Consider the following 20751-nt stretch of genomic DNA (forward strand, 5'->3'; position numbering starts at 1 on the left):
GCCGTTGATAAGAATGCTCCAATGGACTCAATCTGTTTATTGGGTTGTGGTGTCACCACTGGGTATGGTGCAGCCATTAAGACTGCAAATGTTCAAAAAGGTGATACTGTCGCCGTGTTTGGTGCAGGTACTGTTGGTCTATCTGTTGTGCAAGGTGCAAAAGCAAGAGGTGCATCCAAGATTATTGTAGTCGATGTCAACGATCAAAAGAAACAATGGTCAATGGATTTTGGTGCTACTGATTTCATTAACCCGAAGACTGATTTGAAAGAAGGTGAAACTATTGTTTCTAAGTTGATAGAAATGACTGACGGTGGGTTAGAATATACCTTTGATTGTACCGGTAATACTAAAGTTATGAGAGATGCCCTAGAAGCTTGTCATAAAGGTTGGGGTGAATCTATTATTATTGGTGTTGCAGCTGCCGGTGAAGAGATTTCTACTAGACCATTCCAATTGGTTACTGGTAGAGTTTGGAAAGGCTCTGCCTTTGGTGGTATCAAAGGTAGATCGGAAATGGGTGGTTTAATCAAAGACTACCAAAATGGTAACTTAAAAGTTGATGAATTTATTACTCACAGAAGACCATTTACTGAAATCAATAATGCATTTGAAGACTTACATCACGGTGACTGTTTGAGAACAGTCTTAGATCTTTCTAAATAGGCAGAATCTAAATCGTACATCGTACAGCATTCTTTCTGTTTACTTTTACCATTAGATTATCCTTAATTATATATCAATGATACTGTAGAATCCTATAATGATTTATTTTACATTTGTGTTTTACTTTCTTTCATAGAGAAACGCTTTATGTAACTAAGCAGCACGAGAGTTCAATTTATATATTCTATATATTTATCAATTCCGACGCTTTATGTTAAGTCATTTCCTTTTTTTCCATTATTTGCCCCAAGTTATCTACGTATCTGCCTCTATCAAAAAACACCAACATTGAAATGCATAAAACCCCAACGCCACCCAAAAAATCCATGGTGAGAATACGAAATACTGTATTCTATGCAATTATTCCCCAACCTACATGCTTGATCACATATTAAACACGTTTTCATTATTGTCCATATTTGTTAGATTGGTAGTACCAATATCAATAATTCCCTCATTCTTTGTGTACATTTCATTATTAGAAGAGGACATATATGGCGATGGTAATGATGATGTCTTCAGATACTTGTCAATATTCGTATGATTTTTCATCCCAAATGCCTTATTATTTCGACTCCTATTATCAAAACCAAAATTGTTACTATTATTAGTAATATTGTTCTTGGTATTATTATCTTGATGGATTCCACTTAATTTTGGATCCCCACAACGTAAACATGCTATATTTTTTGCAAAATTATGATATGTACAGGACGGACATTTCCAATCTCCTGCTCTAAATGGGACACTTGAGCCGTTTCCTGTATACGATGTAAAAGGCATGTTAAAATTAGCTGTATTATGGATCTTAATATTACTGTTATTATTGTTACTATAGCGATATGTTTGTTGGTTCAGAGACCCTGTAACTGAATCATTCAGTTTATTGTACGTTTGATATGGAGAATGGTGGACAGCTTGTTGTAGAGAAGAATGAGGAGAAGTATTTGTATGCTCTCCAGTTGTTTGAGTGTTGTTGTTTGATTCTCCATTATTAGTGTTATTGGTATTACTATTGTTTGGTGCAGGAAATGAACATCTGAAACATGCTGTTCTTCTTTGAAAATTCGAGAATCCACAAGATGGGCAATTCCAATCACCGAGTCTTGGTTTATTTTTACTTTGTGGAAAAGGTATTAATATATCTTGCGTATGATCGAGAACTTTCGTTGATGATGGTGCAACTTCTATTATGTGTTCTACAGGATACAGTTGTTTCATATGGAGCGTACTTGATGAGATAGATTTACCATTTAATAAAAGTGATTGCTTTGCTTCCTCATGAGTTTGGAAAATAATAAAACCAATTATACTGTGCTGGTTCATAACGTATGTGTTATTATGGAAGTTCCGTGAATACTCATCGGGTGTCTTAGATGTCCAATAGCAAATTGGTTTAGAATTATGGTTGGCAAACCAAGTTTCTAATTCATTCTGCGTTATATCTGGAGGTAGGTTACTAATGAAGATAACTCTTGCTTCTTCCTCATAAAAAGTTTTGATATCCATTTGTAAATCATACGGTTGAGTAAGAACGAATTTAATATCTTCTGAAGAGGAGCATTTCTTATACAATGATAATAAAACATCTGTTGATATATCGATGGTATAGTTCTCTGTATTATTTGATTGTAAACCTAGAATATCTGTTAGTATGGCAACGTCCTTTGAAGTTACCATCTCTTCATTTAAGTCAAGTTCGGGATGGTTAGCACAGAATTTCTTAAATTCAACCCAAAGATCAAAAAGCTTAGGATACCTTAAATATTGAGGTAAATTGACACCAATATCGAGTGCCTGACGACGCAATGTGACACGAAGATTTGTTAATGAATTCAATGTACAGATTACAAATTCATTTTGACCAATTGTAGTTTTTATATCGGAATCTAATTGTACTAGTGCATCCTGGAAATTTTCTGAATCATTTGATATAGCAATGGATGCAACAGGATTTGTTTGTGCAAGTAATGTTGAATCATCAATGTTAACAATTTGATAGGAGAGATTGATTATACGAGTTTGGTCCTTCAAGGTGCCTTCTTCATGGAAACTTTCCACTTCTAGTACAACATAATGCATGTCCAATTAGAAAGGTGGGGTAGAACCTTATGCTTATGGGGATCGTTTACAAAATGGCTATAAAATATATATCAAGTATAAAGACACGATAATATTGCATTATATAATAAAATAGAACAGAATCTTTCAATATTGTTTTGCATTTCAAATTTTTCAGTGCTCATCGCGTTATTTTGGGTGCGGTGTGCGGGTGTAATAGTGCGAATTGTAAACAGAATGACTTTTCAATTACACCAAAATGGATCCAGACTTGTACTTAAAAAGGTCGTTAGTTTGGTCTCTATATGTTGAATTGGTTCTGTTCTCTAGTTGGTATCACTGTCTTCTTCTTCTTCTTCTTCTTGCTCGCTGGATGATTCGCCTGAGTTCTGTGCGTTCTTGTTCTTACCTTGAAGTTCGTTAGTGACACCGTTCTTATGTTGGTCCATCCACATCTTGTGCCATTCAACTATTCTTTCCACATTAGCCTCCATTTGCTCAGTATCATCACTTTGTAACTCCACGACAATTTCCTGTTGGTAGGACTCTACAGCATCCTGCAAGACGACACCCATGATCTCCGCGTCCAAATTCTCTTGGATCTTAGAATCATGATATCCTCTTTTATTCAATCTATCATACAATATCGAGTTATCACATCTTAGAACAACCACTAGATCAATCAACCTCTCTGGGAAAATATCGTTGACATGCCAATCGACGATGCTTTTACCCTTACGCAGTAACGGTTCCAATTCATCTAATAATTTATCTTCATCAACGATATGTGATTTTCTACCTTTATCATATCCTTCATAACAATCATTCTCTTTGGCAAAATCTGATATGTTATAATATGCGTACTCCGGTAATCTACGTTGTAATAATTCACATGTAGTGGATTTCCCAGATCCAGGTGTTCCAGTGATTAATAAATTTGGTTCGTACCTTCTTGAATTATCTGTTGTCATATTATCAGAAGTATTTCTTTCTTTTCGAAGTATAGGGTTAGTACTTTGGAAGCTTTCAACGAAAGAAAGTAAAATTATATACAAGATTATTTGCTTTTATTCTATTCAGAGTGAAATTATATATCTTATTCCATCGATGTGCTTCGAGTATCTACGTAAAGAATATATTTTCATTCTTTTTTTCAATTAAGTCCCACTATGCTAAAAAAAATAAGATATCTCTGAAGAAGGGAAAATGACAGAACAAGAATGAAGAACAAGACAGTTCTCGAAAACTTAACTAAGACAGACAAAAGGTAATTTATAAGAAGGCTCTAACATCCGATCATATTTTACCGTACCTCGATATACTCTGTTTATAATCGCAACAGCATTCAGACCCAGGAACAACTCCATTAATTAAGATCGGAAAGCAACATGGATAAATTCGGTTTAGAAGCACTCGTCCCCCTTATCAAGCCTGATGACAAGGAACTTTCCAAGATATATGATCATTCCATGACACTGGGAGCGGATCTAACGTCCATGCTACATTCCCTAGGGATTCCTCGTGATTCTAAAAGACATCGTGTCTTAGATACTTTCCAATCACCATGGGCAGAAACGTCAAGAAGTGAAGTGGAACCGACTTTCTTCATCCCAGATTCATTCACTCATATTCCTGATGTCCTACAATCAAACACGAAGGATACACCGCCAAGTTTTGATTCAGTACAGAAGGATCAACAACGTGTAGCGTTATTCCAAGATGAAACTTTATTTTATCTATTTTATAAACATCCTGGGACAGTTATTCAAGAACTGACATATTTAGAACTAAGGAAACGTAACTGGAGGTATCATAAGACCCTAAAGGCATGGTTGACTAAGGACCCCATGATGGAACCAGTGGTGTCGAATGATGGACTAAGTGAACGAGGATCATATGTGTTTTTTGACCCCCAAAGGTGGGAAAAATGTCAAAGAGAATTCCTATTGTTTTATAACGCTATTATGTAAATATTTTTCCCGATTTTCGTATTTTCATCATTATAGATTAAGTATTTTTACGTATACATCTTAGTCTATATATTTACATGATATATTTTTCATACGTATGGAATTTTTTCAAAGCATTATATTGTCATCATTACTTTGCATCTAGACTTTAACTGCATGATATCTCTTACCACGGAACCCAGCAATATACATATTATATTGATAAACCTCTTGAGGATCCATGTCGTTTAACTCCCATTTGGTACTTCCAAATACATTTTTAGTTGGTTTCATCAACATATCAACTTCTTTCCCATATGTTTCTTGTACAATATCAATATCTTTTAATAAATCCTGCTTATTGAATCCTGTAGTGAAAATAGCACATTTAGTATCCAATAATGCCTTCATAGTTTCTCCCATCCAACTCTTTGTATTTTCAGGTGATGCAAACCCTGGATGGAAAGTAAAAAACACATCATTATATGAATCATATGGAAAAAAATCTCGAGCATTATGTAAAGTATGGAAGAAATCGGTATGATATACAAGATTTAATCTCTCATCAATTCTCTTAACAATACGGTTAGGTCTTATTTCCGTCATACTACCACTAGTAGTAGTGTTAGTTTCCTCAGCGTTCATGTTGTTGTTATTCATCAACACACTACATTCTGGTCCAATGAAATTTATTTCGAAATTTTGGAATGGGAATAAATAACTAAATTGTTTCCATATATGTTCTGGTAATTGACTTTCTGCTCTAGCACCCAATATGAAAATTCTCATGGGACGTTCCTTGGTGGTTTCAAATTCATTATGCCTTAAACTGTATTTCAAAGCAGCAATTGACTTCAACCCCTCTAAAGTAATAGGTCCATTTGGTTCTAAAGCATATGGACAATATTTATGTAATATGGAAGCTATCGTGATTGGATAACTTAACATCTTAGTGACTGTAGCTAATTGGAACTCAGAATCCATTGATACAAACTGTCTTGTGTAAAAAAACATATCCCAATTATTCATACTCACTGCACAATCATGGTCTTGGCTTTGGGGGAATTCAAACTCAGGGAATGATCTACCACTTCTTAAATCATGCTCAAAAACGTTAACTTTCTTAAGAATATCGTATATTTTATTTTGATGATAATTTGTATCATTTTCCCAAGCTTCCTTTGAGTGATGTGTGGGAATACCTGAAATAGGACATGTATAATTGATTTCTTTGCCTGTCACTGGACATTTAGCTAATGCTCTAATTCTAGCAGCTCTTTCACGCAAATCTGGTGAAGGCGATTGATCCCATGGATGGAATCTATTCTCAAATGCCGGTTCATTGGGAGATGGTGGTGGTTCCATACCAAGAGCATTTTTCACAAACCCAACAAAGTGGCGATTACTAAACTTTTGATAATTATTCTTGAAGTATGATATTGAACACTCTTGTAACGGTATGCTTTTCAAGATCATGTTTGCCGTTGTCATGTTTCCTGTTTTGACTGCCAACATTGCAATGGAAAAGGGCAAGTTAAAAAGCAAATATATGACTTGTTTACTTAATCTTTAACCTTATAAACTAGTTGGGAAAAAAAATACTCAATTTTGTTGCTTGGTACTTGAGTTGACAGTTATGTATATGTATATTAGTTGCCAACCTTTGTCAATATAAATTGCTACTACTAACTTTCACCCCCCTTACAGGTTCGCGCCAAAAGAAAAACAACACTTCAAGAAACGTCAGTAAAAATATCCACTATTATTTTATTGATTGGTTGTTGTTTCGATCTAAGAGTCGTTACATTACATTCTTGCCTTAAATAAATGGCTGGATTAGAATCTATAATAAATTATTCATTATATTACACAAGAAAAAATGGTTGAAAGTTCATCGTATTTGTTTCCAGACTAATTTGATCTATGATTTAGACTAACTTGATCTATGACTTTGATTCTCATACAGTTCGATAATTTGTTCTGATGATGTTGCATCTTCTACACCTTTGTCTTCTCTAATACGAATGAATCTTGGGAATCTCAATGACACACCTTTATCATATGCTGAGCTCCCTGCTTTATAGATAGGTGATAGTGAAAGGTCTGCCGTTAGCACTTCGAATAATAAAGATGGTTCAAACCATACGTCTGGTTCAGCACTAGAATCATAAATATAGGTGGCCTTTGGACCATCGATAACCGTTGCTTTCAATTTCTCGTGTAATTGTTGTAACATCTCATCTGAAAACCCTGTACCAATTTTGCAGCATGTTTCAAATTCACCTGTATTATCATTATAACAACCAAGTAAAAACCCACCATATGTACCTGTTCTTTTGCCTCTACCATAATATGCACCTAGGACACATAAATCTAATGAATCTCCTATACCTTCTAGATAATCTTTCTTCAATTTTAACCAATTACGAGATCTTTTACTTGGTTCGTAATGTGATTCTTCACCTTCAAGCATCTTAACCATTAAGCCTTCACAAGAATCATTTACGGATTGATCTAAGAATTTTTGTAATTCATCTAAATTAGATGTGGTTAATTCGGTAGCGTATTGAAATTCTCCGGGTGCGGGAGTAGTCACCCTATGTAGTATCTCTCTTCTTTCCTTTAAACTATAGTTTATCAATTTATTAGAGTTATGACAAAGAATATCAAATGCAAATAAACAAACTCTTACTTTCACATCTTTCGCTAACACATCTTTACGTTTTCTTGTACTCAATACTTGAAAGGGTAATATCTTTTGTTGTTCTTTATCCCATGCAACAGCTTCACAATCCAAGATCAAAGTCTTTGTTTCATTCCTATCTTTAACGAAATCACCAATATGAATCTCAGGATACCTTTCAGTCATATTTTCACCATTTCTAGAATAGATCCTCATAGTCCCATCTTCCAATAAATGTACTTGAGCTCTCTCACCATCATATTTATATTCTGAAGTAAAAGTTTCACCTTGAAATCTATCCAAGATTTCATTAATTGCCTTTGTTGGTTTAGCCAACATAGGTTTTAATGGGATCCCAGGTCTTAAGGAACAATGTTCATTCAAGTTCATAATCCCGTATTGAAGGCAAGAATTAATAACAATTTCATAATTGGGTACTTGACAAAATGCGTCTCTAATTTTCCCCTCAGCAGTTTCCAATAATTCCATATCAAAATCCTTATTAGCATCAAATTCTTTAACTAACAGTGCTTTAGATAATGAAATCAAGACAGTCTTCTCGGCTAACCCAATTCTCAATTTAGATTCCAAAGATCTAATCAAAAATTTGGCCTCCACACCATCTTCACAAGCTGTCAACATCCTCTTAATCAATTTAATCTTCTTAGTCTGACTATCTTTCCCCGCAGCCTTTGCAATCATTTTCAAATTATTGAAAACTTCCCCTACAGTCAATGGTTTTGGTTTAAACATAGTAGGTTGTACATTCCTAGCTTCCAACGCAATCTGACCCAAATCACCTAATTCTCTATATTGTGCTCTAATTTGTGTCAATGATTTCCCACATGATTCACTAATCGTCTTCATGAGTAATCCTTCCCCGAGACCCAATTCAAGACCAGGTTCATAGTCTGGTCCTAATTTGTTAATGAATAGATACGTTACGGGGATCAAGTTTTGTGGGTCTTGTTTCATTATCTTGATTAAAAAGTCTGAACATAGTTTGATTATGGAGAGACGGGAGGATGTAGTTTCTATTTCTTGGAATAATTGGCAAACTTCTTTATATGGGATGGCACATAAAAATGGCTTACTTACGGCAGTCTTAGGGTCTAATGTGTGATCTGCTACGATTGGTGTTGGTGTAGTCGATGCTGATGCTGATGCAGGGGAGGATGAGCGTTCAGTATTTAATTTTATTGGTGATTTGGGTTTACTTTCTGCCATTATACTTGGAGAAGAAGAAGATGTTGATAAACGTATTTTTTTTCGTGGAATTGAGTCGGAATCATCCTTGTTTTCTTCCTTTGTTTCTTCTTTACTTTCATTTTTGAGTGCAGTATCCTTTGTAGGTTTCTTGTGATTTATTGAAGAGAAGAATCTTCCCAAAGTAGCCTGTTGTTTCCTACCTTTACTGACATTATTTTCTCTTGCTGATGATGATGATGATGATGATGATGATGATGGTGTTGCTGGAGGCATAGTTATATAACGTATTGGTCGTAAATTTGGTAAAAGGATCCTAGTAGTACCCAATTGTCTTAACATATATAACGACCAGATCCAATGGTTCTTGATTACCTATTTCAATGAACCCAATTATTTATTTTGTCTGTTTGTAATTGAATGAAACTCAAAGTGAATCAATTTCCATCAAACGGTTTCGCTATTGGCGTTTTTTTGGTGTCGCAACGCGTGATTGAATAAAAGTGAAGATAAACTATATATATATAATAAATACAAAGACTAACGGAACGTAATGTTACATGGACTAGGACTAGGATTAGAGGTGTCTGAAGCAATCTTGTCGTCTTTTCTCTTAGAGACAAATGCGCTAAGGAATATCCAAGCAGATATGACGATATTGTTAGAGACAATAGAGAAGATCCTACGATCTGAATCTTTTCAGAATAAAGATACCACGATTACAAAGGAAACCATCTTAATGATTCAACGATATATGGATTTGTTCATTAAAGAAGCTGTTATTCGATCATACGAAAATAAAGTTGCCACGCAGGTCGAAGATTTTGATGATGAAGAGGATGCTGATGAGGAAGATAAGACTATTGAATTGACACATTTGGATCTGGAGCGGATTGTTGGATTGTTGCTTATGGAATTATGATATACGAAAATAGACACATATTATATCATTCGAGTATCTCTAGGGACCATTGACTGGGTTTTATTCTCTTAATTAATTATGCTAACTGAACTATAGGTGTTTCAAAGACACACATCTGAATTAGGGAATATATATAGACGATATTACATATTCGATGCACTCATAGCATATGTCGAAGCATCATGGACCCATATAATCAAGGTCGAACCCTCGTATAGGCAACTCCTTCACACAGTTATGCAGAAATTGTTTAAGAGCTCTTTTTTATGAAAAATCCTCTATGTAAGAAATAATCAGATAAATGGTGGAAGATACATATAATATCTACTGTCATAAATAGAAGTCTCATACGAAAACACTTGTCTTTTTGAAAAATCTCGTTAATAAATATACATACACATTATATATATATATATATATTACTATATGTTGATGACAATATGTGATTTTATTATTGCATCATAGATTACTTAAAAAAGAAAAAAAAAATTCTGAATATGATTTTATCGATTATACTTCCATTCTTGCAATATCATATCATATGCCTTATCGTAGTTGAATAACTGTCAAAAAAAAAAGGGCGGTTTTATTAGGAAGTTAGGGAAAAAAAGAGATGCTATTTAGGGAAAAGCAACAAAAAAACCAAACTACCTTTTTTCATTTTTCGCTCTTAACAAAAAATACAGTATTTCTGTTTTTGAAGGGAAATATTTTTAAATCAATCATTGCTGTTGAAGATTCTTAATAATGTAGTAGCGATAGTTAAGATGTTGGAGGATTAAACACATTATTGGTTTAAATGAAGGATTGGTAGATAGAAAGAAAAAAGGAAAAAAATTAGTGATGATAGTAAATTTGTAGTAATAGGAGAAATAAACGCATGATGGATAATAATGGTGCTGTTGATGAGTTAACGTCAAAGGAAAGAAAAAAAAGTAAAATGAATAATTATTATAGCGAATAGAAAGAGAGAAAGAGAGAAAAAAGGAAAGGGAAAAAATGAGATGAGTGAAAAAGGAACTTTTATGAAATGTATAATTGAAGTTGATAATGGAATTGATATGAGAATGATTAACATGACGATTAATATTACAAGTTCTGTTGTATTGTTTTTTTTTGTTTTTTTTGTTTTTTTAGAATTTTATTGGGCATTCATTCATTCGTTTATTCATTCTATCATTCGTTGATTTATTTTATGATAATATATTTATGTAACAATGGGGAAAAGCTTCCAATTCATCTCATGTCCTTTCTTTAAATAGTTTTTTTTTCCTGATTCATTTCAAAATTGTGGATGTTCACCATTATGTTGAGGTATCATTTGTTGTGGATGTGGTTGTGCTTGTTGATACTGTACATGTTGTTGTTGTTGCTGCATTTGAGGAGCTACCTGTTGATACTGTTGTTGTGGAGTTGGTATTTGTTGTTGTGGATAATTTTGTTGTTGTTGGTGTTGCTGTTGTTGCATAAATTGTTGACGTTGATGAGGAGGAGGCATTTGGGTGAATTGTGGATTCTGTTGTTGCGGAGGAGGAACAAATGTACCGTTATTGTTATTATTATTATTATTGTTATTATTCATATCATTGTGAGGTATTTGTGGTATTTGTTGTTGCTCTATTGGGAATGGAATTGGTACATTAGCTTCATTTTCTGCTACATATAAAGATTTATCAATGGTACCTGGGATAGCTGCAATTTCTGTACCTAATTCTTGTTCAATTTTGTATAAATTGAAACGATCATTCCAATTAATTAAATTAATTGCTAAACCTAAATGACCGAATCTACCTGATCTACCAATACGATGTAAATATGTTTCTGAAGTTTTTGGGAAATCGAAATTTATCACCACGTTAACAGCTTGAATATCAATACCTCTAGTTAAAAGATCGGAACAAACCAAAGTACGAACTTTCCCTTGACGGAATTCATGGAATACTCTATTTCTTTCTTGTTGTTTCATTCTTGCATGAGAATAATAACATGAATAACCTAAATCAGTAATTTTTTTGGCTAACAATTCCACACGATTTGTAGAATTACAAAAGATAATTGCTTGATTAATTTGTAATTTTGAAAATAAAGTATTTAAACAATGTAATTTTTGTCTTTCTTCTACAAATGCATAAAATTGAGTGATCCCTTTCAAAGTCAATTCATCCATCAAATTAATTTCATAAGGATTATTTAAATGTTTGACCATAAATTCTTTCACAGTCAATGGGAAAGTGGCACTAAACAATAAAGATTGATGTTTCTTTGGTAAAAAAATTAAAATTTGTTCAATAATTGTCTTAAAATCACGAGATAACATTTTATCAGCTTCATCCATGATGAAAAGAGAACAATCTGATAAATCTGCAACTTTCCTCGATGCCAAATCTAAGACTCTACCTGGAGTACCAACTAGAACATGAACAGTTTCATTTAATCTCAATATATCATCTCTTAAATTAGTACCACCTGTGGTGACCATACAAGAGATACCACAATGTTTCCCCAATGTTCTTACTACTTGAGAAGTTTGTAATGCCAATTCTCTCGTTGGTACCATTATTAAAGCTTGAATCTTGTTTAAGTTTGGTTTAATTCTTTCTAAAGTTGGGATAACGAAAGCAGCAGTTTTACCGGTACCATTTTTAGCTCTAGCAAGGATATCTCTTCCAGTGATAGCGATTGGGATGGATTCTTCTTGGATTGGTGAAGGTTTTTCGAATCCTGCTTCGAAGATACCCATTAAAAGTTCTCTTTTTAGAAAGAAATCTTCAAATGTGTTACCCTTTGTGTTCAAGACATCTTCAGTTTGTGGTCTTGTGTCTTTTTTGGGGATGTTTAGTGAGTTTTTCCAATCTTCTGGGTTTGTTTCTGTTGTAATAGTACTCATTATTAGGAGGCGATTATTTTTCTGTTTGTTTCTTTTTTTTCAAATAAAAGATGAATAATGTTATATATTGTCACAGCAGGATTGTAGTGATTGAGTTTATTCTAGATGTGTATAAGTTGTATTTGTATTTGTATTTGTATTTCGACGCTCTAAACAATTGGTTGAGGGAGGGAGTCAAAATAAATGTACGTATATGTATAGCTGTGAGCAAATGGACAAAGATACAATAAACAAACAAATATGGGTAATAAGTACAGTTAAGTAAAGTTAGGCAGATGAACTGTAGATGGAGAGGCTTCGGTGTTTTGTATGTGAGTGTTTTCTTCTGTTGCTTGTTAAATCGTTGAGAACACTATACTATACTATACTATACTATACTATACTATACTATACTATACTATACTATACTATACGTAAAAGCTTTCAATGATTGTTTTCTGTAAAGCTTAGGTAAATTTTTCCTTGATGAGAACTTTCTGGTGGCGGCGAGCGAAGGGAGTTACCGTGGTGTTTTTTTTCCTTTCTCTCTCTACCCGAATGGGACAGATGTTGCGCGGTTGCGGTTGCCTCCGTGTGTCACGTGGGTTGATAACACAATGGACTCGTGCCCAGTGATAATGTGTCCAAGATTCCAGAACACCAAAAAGGAAAACCTTTTTGACACAGACGTAGACAGCCAACTGCCAATGTCTTGCCAACCCATGTCCTTGAGCTTACCTTACAAGATGCTTACCTACGTTTTGTCTTTCCTGAGTACTTTCAAAAGATAAAGGAGGTATTCTCAAGATTCGTGATCGTTAAAGAATTGAGCTCTTGGCGATCCCTTTAGTCATGAACACAACCGTAAGATTCTTAACTAGAATACATAAATGTTACACAACCCATAGATATATTTTATAGAATCAACTGTTCTCTATAAGAACCTTTACCTTTCCATAGATGAGAGTCTCGTTCCATTTTTGACATCCTGGCTCATTTTTAGGCTAAGTTAATATTTATTATACAAGAACTACTGGGTACATCTGAGGGAGACACACTTAACGGTACGGACATATAAAAATGGCATCCATATAGGCCCAAACAATAATTTAAAGAGGGGATATACAAACCATTAACATTAGAGGTGAAAGAGAGTGCATGTAGGAGGGTTCCACAATATTTAGAAGTATGGAAATTCGCTCGATAATTTTCTTTGAAAGAATTTCTTTGGGGAGTCAAGTTTAGCAAATTAACAGATGAACAACTGAACAAATTTATGAACTTTAAATTCGCGACCACGTAGCTTCGCCCCTCTGCTGGGGGGGAATTAGACGTCGTTTTTAATGAGTACATATAGACTTAGTATCTTTTCGAGGTTTCTAAGAATAAAATCCGGACAATGGGGTAGTGTTTATCGCAGAAGTAATAGTAGGAGAACCATTTAGCGGGTTAAAAGTCTGGCCGGCCAGCCACCGACACTTTATGACTTTAAGTGGTTCAAAATACCTTTGTATGTACGTAAATCATCTAATATTCATTATTTACTTAGTTCTGTGTTTTTGTTACGCGTTAAAAAATCGTTGGGTTTGTTTCTCGCGTTTTGAAATGAAACAGCTCTATTTTCTACTCGATCGAGAGAGCAGATCCATCTGTCGAAGTTGGACTTTGAGTGGCTCGAGGTTGAATCTAGGCTCCAAAGAGACTCCAATACTCATGCATGGCATGCCATTCTTTTAAACTGCATCGTATCTTACTTTGATTTGCATACTTATGTTTATTATTTATCATTAAAGTTAACGTTGGTGGTCCGTATTTTATCGAGATTTTACTCAAGTATCCTTTAACTAACCGTTTCATCTAAGTTGAACAAGATAAACTGCTACGCTAGAGAAGCATAGTCTACAACTAGGCACGATTATTCTACGTTGAACATATCTACGTTTCATTACTTGTTTATATCCCTACAAGGCCGATTTCGTTGGCCAATTTGAAAAAGCTTTTTTCCAAAACTATTAACTCTTCAATATTGACTGCAACATTCTTTATTCTAGAATAATATTTTTCCCTTAGAAACAAGAAAAGAGAAGGACGAATACTCTATTTTGCATACAAATATTCTTTCTTTTTTCCTTATTCGTTACAAAAAATAAAACTTCGACAGCTATATACGAATAAAAGAAAACTGGTCCAGTCAACTAACCAACAAAAGGAAAAAGAAAAAAATGAATCCATTTCAAACGAGAAGCTTACAAAGGAAAAATACAAAAAACCTAGAATTAGGTAACAACAAGAATACTTTAAATTCTAATACATGTGTAAGTGACGCGATTCCTCCACGCCTCAGTAAAATAGAGGGAAGAAATCGAGACCCGATTATATTGACTAATCTTAATTGCAACAATGATAGAACAGTAACATCCAAGAAATTATTTCTAGAACGTAATTTACAAAAATCACCCAAGGAGCGAACATACCAGTCTTCTTTGTCTCCTTCACCGTCGTCTGTTTCACCTCTATCTTCTCCGAATGAATCACCATCACACAAACTAAATTTTGCTAACAAGGGTAGTTTATACCTTCGAAGAGGTTTAAAGAAAAAACTGACGTTAGATCCAACACCATCACTCTCTGAACCGTTACCCCTGAATCCATTAGAAATAAAAAAGCCACACTCTCAACAAACAGTAGAAACGTCATCGGTACATTCTCAAGTGAAAACAATTAAACGTAAGGTTCCACCGTCACCTCTGAAACTCACAAATAATAATAATACCATAAATAATATCCAAAGTCATCAAACTACTGTAATAAAAAATGATACCATAATAATACAACAACAGGAAGATTCAGATTCTCCTTATAAATCCATTGCATCACCACTATACAATAATAATAAAAGTTCAACTTCATCTCCAACATTGATAGTGCCAACTACAAACACAACTAATAATAGCAGTGGAGGGAGCACATCACCACAACATACAATACCTACGACAGATTCCATATACCAATTACAAGATTTAGTCCAATTAGGTAAGATTGGATCAGGTAATTCAGGTACAGTAGTCAAGACACTCCACGTACCAACATCCAAAATAATAGCTAAAAAGACAATCCCCCTTGAGAAAAACAATGAAATCATATTGAACCAACTAATTAGAGAATTAACGATAATGAAAAGTGTCAAATCACATAAAAATATCATATCATTCTATGGTGCATACTATGACAATGTGAAAAATAATGAAATTATCATATTAATGGAATATATGGATTGCGGCTCGTTAGATAAAATCTTATTAACTTATAAAAGACTGGTTAATCGTGGATTCATTGATTCCAAATTGAAAAATTGGTTCAATGATTCTTTGATACTTTCAAAATTATCATACGCAGTTTTAAATGGGCTAGATTATCTTTATACTAATTATAAAATTATTCATAGAGATATTAAGCCTTCTAATATTTTGGTTAATAGTAAAGGACAAGTGAAAATTTGTGATTTCGGTGTTTCAAAAAAATTAATAAACTCAATTGCTGATACTTTTGTCGGGACTTCTACTTATATGTCACCGGAAAGAATTCAAGGTAATGTTTATTCGACAAAAGGAGACGTTTGGTCATTAGGTTTAGTCATTATAGAATTGGTAACAGGCAAGTTCCCATTAAGTTTAAATAATAATAACAGCAATCATAATAATAATAATAATAATAATAATAATAATAATAAAAATAAAAATAATAATAGGAATTCTGATAATGATAACATCATTAATAACAATAATAATTCTCCAGATGGCATTCTTGATTTACTACAAAGAATCGTTAATGAACCATCTCCAAAGTTACCCAGAGATAATAATAATTATCAGTTCCCAACGGAAATGATAGATTTCGTCAATAAATGTTGTATTAAAGAGGAGAAAAATAGATCATCAATTCATGAATTGTTAGCTCATGATTTCATTTTAATGTACAGTGATAAATTATATAACAAAGAATTCAAAATGTGGTGCAAAATGATTAAATCTTATATTAAACAAGATAGACAGTTTAAACGTGAAGATATTGAACGTGCTAAATTTGAAAAAAGACAATTAGAAAAATCAAGTGAAGCTGCTAAGAAGAATAGACATTGATTCATACGTTACGAACAAAAGCAAAAGAAACACATTATATGTAATAATATTTTTAAAATATATAGGTATATATATACAGGACAATTAACTCATTCAACATTGATAAAAATCTTTACAAAAGTTGAATATTTTTATCAGGTCAATTTTTGGTATTTCTTATCTTTATTCCATATCCAACCTTCACTACCTCTAATAACACCATATACTAACAATCCACCACCTATGCTTCGTATAGAATTTCTCCACCAAAGTGGATTTCTACGTTCAAATTCCTTCAATGTAACGCCCTTTTTCTTATCCTTATCAGAATAAGTGATTGCTCGTCCCGAGGCCAAGTATGTACCAAAGCCAATGGCTAAAAAGGAATTCATTACTTGACATGGCAAACAATCTAAATTTTCTTCTTCATTGAAATTCCTTTCAGCCGGTGGATTAAACACTGATAATATATTACTCATTTTTTCGTACTCTATTATCTCGCCTTTGTCCTTCTTTCCCTCTGAATATCGTCCTCAAAGTGTCCATTACTGAGTATAGTCATCTAAATGCGTAAATCATCATTACCTAAATGTAGTGTAGAGCTAGTCAAAGTTAAACGCGAGAAATTTTTCAGATCTGTACGTGTAAATTGAAGTAATGGTCAAACTTCTTGATTTTGGAATTGAAGAATGTAAGGAATAGATGAACATAGTTATATAGCATCATCTCAGCTTTGACTATTTCAATCAAATGATATGGTAGAATTAACAGAATTCCAAAAGAAACGCCAAGAAAACATTAAAAGAAATAATGATTTACTACAAAAATTAAACTTAACTAACAAAGCATCAGAAATTAAAAGAGAAGCTGGCGTATTAACAGAAGATGAAAAACGAAGAAAGAAGAAGAAAATAGCAACCAGCAAACCTAAAAGAAATGTTAATGTTAAAAAAGAGAAAAGTCCTACTGTGCCGGTGAGACGTTCTAGACGGTTAAGAGGTGAAAGTGTTGATACCGATGGAATCCCTAATGTTAATGACAATCAATTATTTAAATTGAATGGGAATGGCGATGTTAAATTGGAAAGTTCCCCTGAGGATGACCAAGTTTTGAAAGATATGAAAGTGATAGGGGATGTCAAATTGAGTGATTTACTTAAAGAGGGCGATGATGATAACGCACTTTTAGATAAATTTAAATCTTTTAGTTCGAGACCTAGTGATTTCTTTAATGAATTGAAGAAATACCGAGGAAATATTAAACTTGATGCTGAATTGGAAACTCAATTAAAGGAATTCGATTTAAATTTATATGATATTTTTCAACCTAATGAAATTAAGATTGTATACGAAAGAATTTCCGCAATATATTTTCATCCATCCATAGAAAAGAAGCTGGTTGTAGCGGGTGACATATCTGGTAATGTGGGATTATGGAATGTAAGAGATGAACCAATTGATGATGAGTTATTGGAGCCTGAAATAACGAGATTTAAGTTATTCAATAAAAATGTAGGAAGGATTGATTGTTTCCCAACCAACAGTTCGAAACTATTGGCAACTTCGTATGATGGCTCCATTCGTTCGATAGATTTGAGTAATCTAGAAAGTGAAGACCTACTAATCTTAACTAATGAATATGATGATGCACTTGGTGTTAGTGATTGCCAATTTAGTTACGACGATCCCAATGTTCTGTTTGTCACTACCTTGAGTGGTGAATTTACTACTCTCGATATGAGAATGAAGAAAGGCGAATTTAATAACAAATTGAAAAGACTATCCGATAAAAAAATTGGCTCAATGAGTATCAATCCGAATCGCCCGTACGAAATTGCTACTGGCTCTCTTGATAGGACATTGAAACTTTGGGATATTAGAAAAATTGTAAATAAACCAGATTGGTCACAGTATGAAGATTTCCCAAGTCATGAAATCGTCTCCACTTATGATTCAAGATTGAGTGTATCAGCAGTCTCATACTCACCAACTGACAATACTCTTGTTTGTAATGGGTATGATGACACCATTCGATTATTCGATGTCACTAAACCATCAGAAGATCTCCAGCCAAAACTAACACTAAAACATAATTGCCAAACTGGTAGATGGACTAGTATTTTGAAAGCCAGATTTAAGCCAAACAAGAATGTATTTGCCATTGCAAATATGAGCAGAGCTATTGATATATACAACAGTGACGGTCAACAATTAGCCCACCTAAATACTGCTACAGTGCCCGCTGTTGTGTCCTGGCATCCGCTCAGGAATTGGATTGTCGGAGGTAATTCCAGTGGTAAAGTGTTCTTATTCCAAGACGATTCTAATAATGAAGATACTTTATAGAACTTACATTTGATATAAAAATTAATAGCTTGTCATTTTGATATCTAGGACAATGTGCCAATCAAAACTGTGACTGATAGTGTGCACTACTTATACCCCTGTCGTATGAAGAAGTTAGATATATTAATTTTTCATTGACAGACACTACGAAGAATGATTTGTGGCGCACTTTCCACCCAGACCTCAAACAGGCCCGTTTGTGGAAATTTGTAAATATAAACACTTTAACGAAACAACAAAACAAGAAATTTTCCAGCAAAGACCAGATCAATTACTTAGTTACTACTTTTCATACATGGGTTGAGGACTTATTGGGTAATAAATCAAAGGAGACGAGGACTTGTTAATACGTTTATTGTACAGCTGGTCCATAGTTGTTACTTACTTTTTGCTAAGAAAAATAATAATTCTCGAAAATTTTAATAACAGTTTCGAATTGCTTAGTATTAATCTAAAGACCACAAATATATTATGCATCAATTTTCCCGATCTTTAAGCTCTATAGCTTATAATAATCCCGTTGATATTGAAAATATTCCTCCAGAATCAAAAAATTATATCAAATCAAATGTCAATCAGAACAATGCCAATAATGGCCCTACTACTAGATCATCAAATGGCCACAGAGTCGCACTAAGTGATGTAACTTCGCAGGTAAACAATAAAGGTTTAAGCAATACTTCAAGTTTAACGAAAATTAGCTCAACAGGAGATACAAAAGATTCTCATCTTCAAACTATCAAAACGTCGTCTGAGGATAGTGAAAAACAAGAAACAACTTCTCGAGTCAAATCAAATGGGAAACTTATCGACCCATTGCAAATACCGTACGATGTCCATATTCAAAAAATTCTTGATCTCGCCCATTCCAAATTTTATAGGAATTTGCCCGATCCATGTGATGAAGATACATATGATGTAGTAATGGTAGCTGAGTTAACTAATGATATATTTCCATATTTGAATACTTTAGAAAATAAATTCAAACCAGATTCCAATTATATGGCGTACCAACCTGAAATAGAATGGGAACACAGAAGAACGATAATAGGTTGGTTAGTTCAATTCCATTCGAAATGTCGTCTCCTGCCGGAAACTTTATATTTAACTATTAATATAATGGATAGATTTCTGTCAAAACAAACTATATCCATTAGTAAATTTCAACTAATTGCAGCTGCATCATTATTTATTGCTGCCAAATACGAAGAAATAAATTGGCCGTCGTTGAAAGATATTGTCTATATGTTAAATAATGCCTATACGAAACAAGAAGTTTTGGCGGCTGAAAGAATTATATTAGGCGAGTTAGGATTTGAAATTGGCTGGCCTGGCCCCATGTCGTTTCTAAGAAGAATTAGTAAAGCAGACAACTACGAATATGAAATAAGGACCTTATCCAAATATTTTTTGGAATCGACATTGATGGAACCAACTCTAGTCTCAGCACTACCGAGTTGGTTAGCTGCAGGTGCGTATTTATTGAGCCAAATTATATTAGGTTATGAAGATTGGTCTTTAGCCCATATTTATTATTCCGGATACACACAGGATCAAATTCTTCCATTGGCAAGACTAATCCTTGAAAATTGTAGGGATCCAGGTACTCATCATAGAGAGATTTGGGAGAAATATTCGAGTCGACAACAGCATTGTTCTGCCCAATTGGTTTCGAAGTGGATATCAGAGGCCGAAAGAAGAGTGGACGAATGAAGATTTTTTATTCAATAGAAAAGACCCACTAAGAAACACACCCATCCATATAGCATGACATTTTTAAAACATATACATCTCTCGTTGATATAATCAACACATTCTTTTAATCATCATTGTATTTTTTTACTGAAGTATCTATCGTTACCGTAAAGGAAAATCTCGGACTTCGAATCTTTTCAACATATAAAACACTGGGCGGCTATAAAATAAATAACACAG

The 20751-nt window shown here is 33.7% G+C and overlaps 12 protein-coding genes across 12 annotated transcripts in view; 6 read left to right on the plus strand and 6 right to left on the minus strand.

Annotated features, from left to right (window-relative positions):
• The window catches only part of SFA1 (bifunctional alcohol dehydrogenase/S-(hydroxymethyl)glutathione dehydrogenase), a gene marked incomplete at both ends in the record, with an annotated part of 1269 nt that extends 603 nt beyond the window's left edge, over positions 1 to 666 (plus strand). Inside the window, one exon of the mRNA XM_003667542.1 lies at positions 1 to 666. This exon is cut by the window's left edge and continues 603 nt beyond it. Coding sequence (XP_003667590.1) covers positions 1 to 666 — 666 coding nt within the window.
• A 384-nt stretch (positions 667 to 1050) lies between these two features.
• NRP1 (Nrp1p) lies at positions 1051 to 2748 on the minus strand (the record flags this gene model as incomplete). Its single annotated transcript, XM_003667543.1, has 1 exon — positions 1051 to 2748. The coding sequence occupies one exon, from the start codon at positions 2746 to 2748 to the stop codon at positions 1051 to 1053; it is 1698 nt and encodes a 565-aa protein (XP_003667591.1).
• A 305-nt stretch (positions 2749 to 3053) lies between these two features.
• On the minus strand, positions 3054 to 3698 carry FAP7 (nucleoside-triphosphatase; the record flags this gene model as incomplete). Its single annotated transcript, XM_003667544.1, has 1 exon — positions 3054 to 3698. One exon carries the CDS (start codon positions 3696 to 3698, stop codon positions 3054 to 3056), a length of 645 nt encoding a protein of 214 aa, XP_003667592.1.
• Positions 3699 to 4115: 417 nt separating this feature from the next.
• On the plus strand, positions 4116 to 4697 carry CDC36 (CCR4-NOT core subunit CDC36; the record flags this gene model as incomplete). The annotated part of the gene is made up of 1 exon (XM_003667545.1): positions 4116 to 4697. One exon carries the CDS (start codon positions 4116 to 4118, stop codon positions 4695 to 4697), a length of 582 nt encoding a protein of 193 aa, XP_003667593.1.
• Positions 4698 to 4838: 141 nt separating this feature from the next.
• NDAI0A01930 (uncharacterized protein) lies at positions 4839 to 6191 on the minus strand (the record flags this gene model as incomplete). Its single annotated transcript, XM_003667546.1, has 1 exon — positions 4839 to 6191. One exon carries the CDS (start codon positions 6189 to 6191, stop codon positions 4839 to 4841), a length of 1353 nt encoding a protein of 450 aa, XP_003667594.1.
• A 418-nt stretch (positions 6192 to 6609) lies between these two features.
• On the minus strand, positions 6610 to 8907 carry CDC9 (DNA ligase (ATP) CDC9; the record flags this gene model as incomplete). Its single annotated transcript, XM_003667547.1, has 1 exon — positions 6610 to 8907. One exon carries the CDS (start codon positions 8905 to 8907, stop codon positions 6610 to 6612), a length of 2298 nt encoding a protein of 765 aa, XP_003667595.1.
• A 211-nt stretch (positions 8908 to 9118) lies between these two features.
• Positions 9119 to 9487, plus strand: MHF2 (Mhf2p; the record flags this gene model as incomplete). Its single annotated transcript, XM_003667548.1, has 1 exon — positions 9119 to 9487. One exon carries the CDS (start codon positions 9119 to 9121, stop codon positions 9485 to 9487), a length of 369 nt encoding a protein of 122 aa, XP_003667596.1.
• Positions 9488 to 10769: 1282 nt separating this feature from the next.
• On the minus strand, positions 10770 to 12374 carry DHH1 (DExD/H-box ATP-dependent RNA helicase DHH1; the record flags this gene model as incomplete). Its single annotated transcript, XM_003667549.1, has 1 exon — positions 10770 to 12374. One exon carries the CDS (start codon positions 12372 to 12374, stop codon positions 10770 to 10772), a length of 1605 nt encoding a protein of 534 aa, XP_003667597.1.
• A 2201-nt stretch (positions 12375 to 14575) lies between these two features.
• Positions 14576 to 16492, plus strand: STE7 (mitogen-activated protein kinase kinase STE7; the record flags this gene model as incomplete). Its single annotated transcript, XM_003667550.1, has 1 exon — positions 14576 to 16492. The coding sequence occupies one exon, from the start codon at positions 14576 to 14578 to the stop codon at positions 16490 to 16492; it is 1917 nt and encodes a 638-aa protein (XP_003667598.1).
• Positions 16493 to 16626: 134 nt separating this feature from the next.
• On the minus strand, positions 16627 to 16950 carry DMO2 (Dmo2p; the record flags this gene model as incomplete). The annotated part of the gene is made up of 1 exon (XM_003667551.1): positions 16627 to 16950. One exon carries the CDS (start codon positions 16948 to 16950, stop codon positions 16627 to 16629), a length of 324 nt encoding a protein of 107 aa, XP_003667599.1.
• A 276-nt stretch (positions 16951 to 17226) lies between these two features.
• On the plus strand, positions 17227 to 18816 carry CMR1 (Cmr1p; the record flags this gene model as incomplete). The annotated part of the gene is made up of 1 exon (XM_003667552.1): positions 17227 to 18816. The coding sequence occupies one exon, from the start codon at positions 17227 to 17229 to the stop codon at positions 18814 to 18816; it is 1590 nt and encodes a 529-aa protein (XP_003667600.1).
• Positions 18817 to 19287: 471 nt separating this feature from the next.
• Positions 19288 to 20529, plus strand: CLB3 (B-type cyclin CLB3; the record flags this gene model as incomplete). Its single annotated transcript, XM_003667553.1, has 1 exon — positions 19288 to 20529. One exon carries the CDS (start codon positions 19288 to 19290, stop codon positions 20527 to 20529), a length of 1242 nt encoding a protein of 413 aa, XP_003667601.1.
• Between the last annotated feature and the right edge of the window lie 222 nt (positions 20530 to 20751).

The sequence above is a fragment of the Naumovozyma dairenensis genome, chromosome 1 (assembly GCF_000227115.2).
Source record: "Naumovozyma dairenensis CBS 421 chromosome 1, complete genome".
NCBI classification, from domain to species: Eukaryota; Fungi; Ascomycota; class Saccharomycetes; order Saccharomycetales; family Saccharomycetaceae; genus Naumovozyma; species Naumovozyma dairenensis.